Source organism: Dendrobium catenatum, unplaced genomic scaffold, assembly GCF_001605985.2.
Source record: "Dendrobium catenatum unplaced genomic scaffold, ASM160598v2 fragScaff_scaffold_938, whole genome shotgun sequence".
In the NCBI taxonomy this organism is placed as follows: domain Eukaryota; kingdom Viridiplantae; phylum Streptophyta; class Magnoliopsida; order Asparagales; family Orchidaceae; genus Dendrobium; species Dendrobium catenatum.
The window spans coordinates 362140-365611 of record NW_021319400.1 but is presented as its reverse complement, the minus strand read 5'-3'; the positions used below and the strand labels follow the sequence as shown (position 1 = coordinate 365611).

Sequence of the window (3472 nt, the reverse complement as noted above, 5' to 3'; positions counted from 1 at the left end):
AAACATAAATTAAATTGATGTTATTTATAAAGAGCCTTTCAAGCTACTTATTTTCATGATCGAAAATGCTTGATAGGTTGGCTCATTTACGAACTAGTTAAGGCTTGACAGATATGTTCATTAACGAGCTCATAAAGCTTATTATAATTGTTCGTGATTGGCTCGATAAGGCTCTTTTATTTATTTATACAAGTCTCATTTAAAGCTCAATAAGAACACTATGAAACAAACATGAGCAAAATATAAACCAAGCTTGAACTCCTTCCACTTTAAATGAATCAAGCTTAACCACAAATAGAAAAACTAGAATTAAGCTTGAAAGGAGCTTGAACAAGCTGCTAATAAACAAGCTCAAATATGAACAAGCACCTACTCGACTCAGCTCAATTCCTTTACAACCCTATATTGAAAGTACTGCTTAGGCTCTTACAACTCCCACCACATAATCAATCTTTTATAATTAATGTTCATTGCAGTGTATCAATACTTTTCTTAATAATGGGGAATGTCATTTTTTGTAATCAACGATTTTCTGCTAAAAAAAACTAAGAGCCAATTCCTCATTCAACGACCGATTTTTTACTAGACTAACATCTACTATCTAGGCAGCACTGATCACTCGTTCGTTGAATGAATAAGGTTTCTTTTGAGACAGCTTTTGACAAATATTTGTTTGTTGCTTTGAAAAAAATTGTATTAAAGAACAATTATAAAAAATGGTAAGAAAACTATCAAACGAAGCGTAAGCCTAATTTGAATTTTTATTTTTACTATTATCTGAATAATTTCAAAGCAAAGCAAAAGGGAAACCAACCACATAAAGTAACCATTCTTCTAGGAAGTTGTGGTGCTCATTTTTTGCAGGTTCATATATAATGGTCTATTGCTTAGCGTTGAACCTTGGCTATTTTCATGGTTGTTTTGATCGGGTGGCTGCTTTGATGATCTTGATCGGGTGGCTGCTTTCTTTGGGTTGCTCTTTGGCCGTTGTTCACTCTTGGCCCTTATTCCTTTTTTGTTGTTGTTTTGTTAGGTTTTTATTTTGCTTTTGTTGTCTCTTGTAATAGATTGGATCGACAGCTTGTAGATTTTACTTCAAATGTTGTATTTTTATAGGGCTGTTGATTCATTAAGGACTTATAAACTTCTTTTTAATTAACACTTAGGCCCATTGTATGGGTTCTATTAAAAATAAAAATAAAAATCTTCTGAATAATTTCGCTTTATTTGAGGTTTTAATGTTTTATTTTAAAATTTAGCTGCCTTTGTTGTATGACTTGCTTGAATACCCATTATACCCTCCTCCACGCACATACAGAAAGCATTCTCACTCTGTCTCACCATAAACAGTCGTCCATTGTTCAGACCTACAACAGAACATCACAATGCAAACAGCAACACCACTGCCCCACTCTCCCTCTTCCTCTTCCCCACCAGCAGACCACCCGCCGCCTCCTCCGCCGCCGTCGTCATCTCCAGCAACCCCAGACTTCTCCTTAACTCTATCTGCACAGCCAACCACCTCCTCCCCTTCCACCTCCTCTTCCTCCCCCTCAACTCCCCAGCACCAAAGAGACCTCCGTCTCTTCCCCTGCCTCTTCTGCAACAAAAAATTCCTCAAATCCCAAGCTCTCGGCGGCCACCAGAACGCCCATAAGAAGGAGCGAAGCGTCAGCTGGAACCCTCACCACCTATATCTCACGCCACCGCCGCCGACGCCGCCTCCGCCTACTTTTTTCTCCTCCCCGGTGTCGCTCCCAATCGAATCCCATGGATGTCGGTCTTCGGCTGTAGTCGGCGAGGCGGCCGGTTTCTTTGGGGTCCATAGTGGTGGCGCCGCCCGCTTTGGTGATGGTTATGGCCAGCATTTATTTGTTCCTGCGCCGGCGGGGGATGCCACAGACGGATGCGAGACGATGGATTTTCTTAATTGGCAGAGGGGATCTGTTCTCAATCAATGGCAGGCAAATGAGGAAGTTGCTGCCGATGAGGAAGAGGACTCACAAGTTGATCTTTCTCTAAGGCTTTGATTTAGGTCAGGATCTCTATTCAATCTTTTTTTTTTTTGGAATAAACTATTTTAGAGCTCAATCAAAATGGGTGAACCATATGAAATATTATTATTACATCCACATTTATTTTTTCTTTAATAAATTCTAAATTGAATCATTCTCTCTTGTAATATAAACCTCCATATTATTGACATTAAGAATTTATTTGAAATAATTTTCTTGCTATTTTATTTTTAAGATTATAATCATAAATTTTATTTTACTATTATTTTTAACTATTTTTAATAAAATTTTATATAAATTACAATGAGAATCCAATAATGATAAATAAATTTAATTATCAAATATGATAATTTTCAAATTACGTAGAGATTAAACTAAATAGTTAATTTTAAATATTTTTAAATTTTATTGGATGTCTCTTAAAAAACAAAAAAAATATATATTCTACATTTTTTATTTTAAATTAAATATTAATATTTTTAGAATTTTTTTATTTGAAATGTTATATATCTATTTTGTTCTTTTTTTTAATTATTAATTGGTGATATTTATTTTTCTCCCTATTTTAGGATAGGAGGAGGACACGTGCGGATGAGAACATTGGCAGGACCGCGCGGAGAGGATAGGCTCGGAATGGACGGTTCTGATGAGTGTTATATTTGTGGTGGCTGAAATTTCGTTTACTGCGCATTTTTGGATATTTTTTATAGGCTTGATGTGATGAAGCTTTCTGAATGGGGGACTTTTTTAGATTCCAACAATCAATCATTGCCCTTTCAACTCCAACCCCGATGAGTTTTTTTGTGAGCGTAAAACGCTGGCGACGTTGGTAGCAAATAATAATAATCATATTAAAATTACATTAAAAAAATCAACAAAGAATCACTTATTATTTTATTTTTTTTTAATTCACAATCATATTTTCTACATGAGCATTATTTTTCATTATTTTAAAGATATTTTTATGCTAAAAATTTACTTTTTTATATCAGTTTTAAAAAACTTTTATAAAAAATTATAGCCGTTTCAAAAAAAATTCTAGGTAACATATAATTTTTAAATAAATGTTTTCAGTAACTTTATATATGAATCTCTTAAGTATATTTTATATTAACATTTTTAAGTGAGATAACTCGTAAGCTAATGAGACTTAGCTGTGGTTGAGTGTTCGAGCCGAGTTCGAGCATCTTATTGGAGCCCGAGCTAACGAATTGAATTCGAGCGAAAATTTTAACATTTGAGTTAAGTTCTAGCTTGAGTATCGAGCTCGAGTCAAGCTCGAACCGCATAAATATTAGGCGAGCCAAGCTCGAGAACTAGAGTTGAACTCGACTCGATTATATCCCTACAATGAGTTGATTTGGTTCGAGAGCTAGTTTTACTCAGCCCGATCGTGTGACCATTGCATCTTTCACGTCCAATGAGAATTTTATTTTATTCGAATTTGGATTCTCTAC

General features: G+C 35.0%; 1 protein-coding gene across 2 annotated transcripts; it reads left to right on the top strand.

The window, feature by feature from the left end:
• The first annotated feature begins 1276 nt into the window (after positions 1 to 1276).
• LOC110103564 (protein LATE FLOWERING) lies at positions 1277 to 2801 on the top strand. Of its 2 annotated transcripts, none has more exons than XM_020832499.2 (2): positions 1277 to 2035; positions 2590 to 2801. In XM_020832499.2, the coding sequence occupies exon 1, from the start codon at positions 1386 to 1388 to the stop codon at positions 2028 to 2030; it is 645 nt and encodes a 214-aa protein (XP_020688158.1). In that variant the 5' UTR covers positions 1277 to 1385; the 3' UTR covers positions 2031 to 2035; positions 2590 to 2801. The 2 variants fall into 2 exon arrangements, with proteins under 2 accessions (XP_020688158.1, XP_020688034.1); XM_020832375.2 differs by having other exon boundaries at positions 1279 to 2035; positions 2585 to 2801.
• The last annotated feature ends 671 nt before the right edge of the window (positions 2802 to 3472 follow it).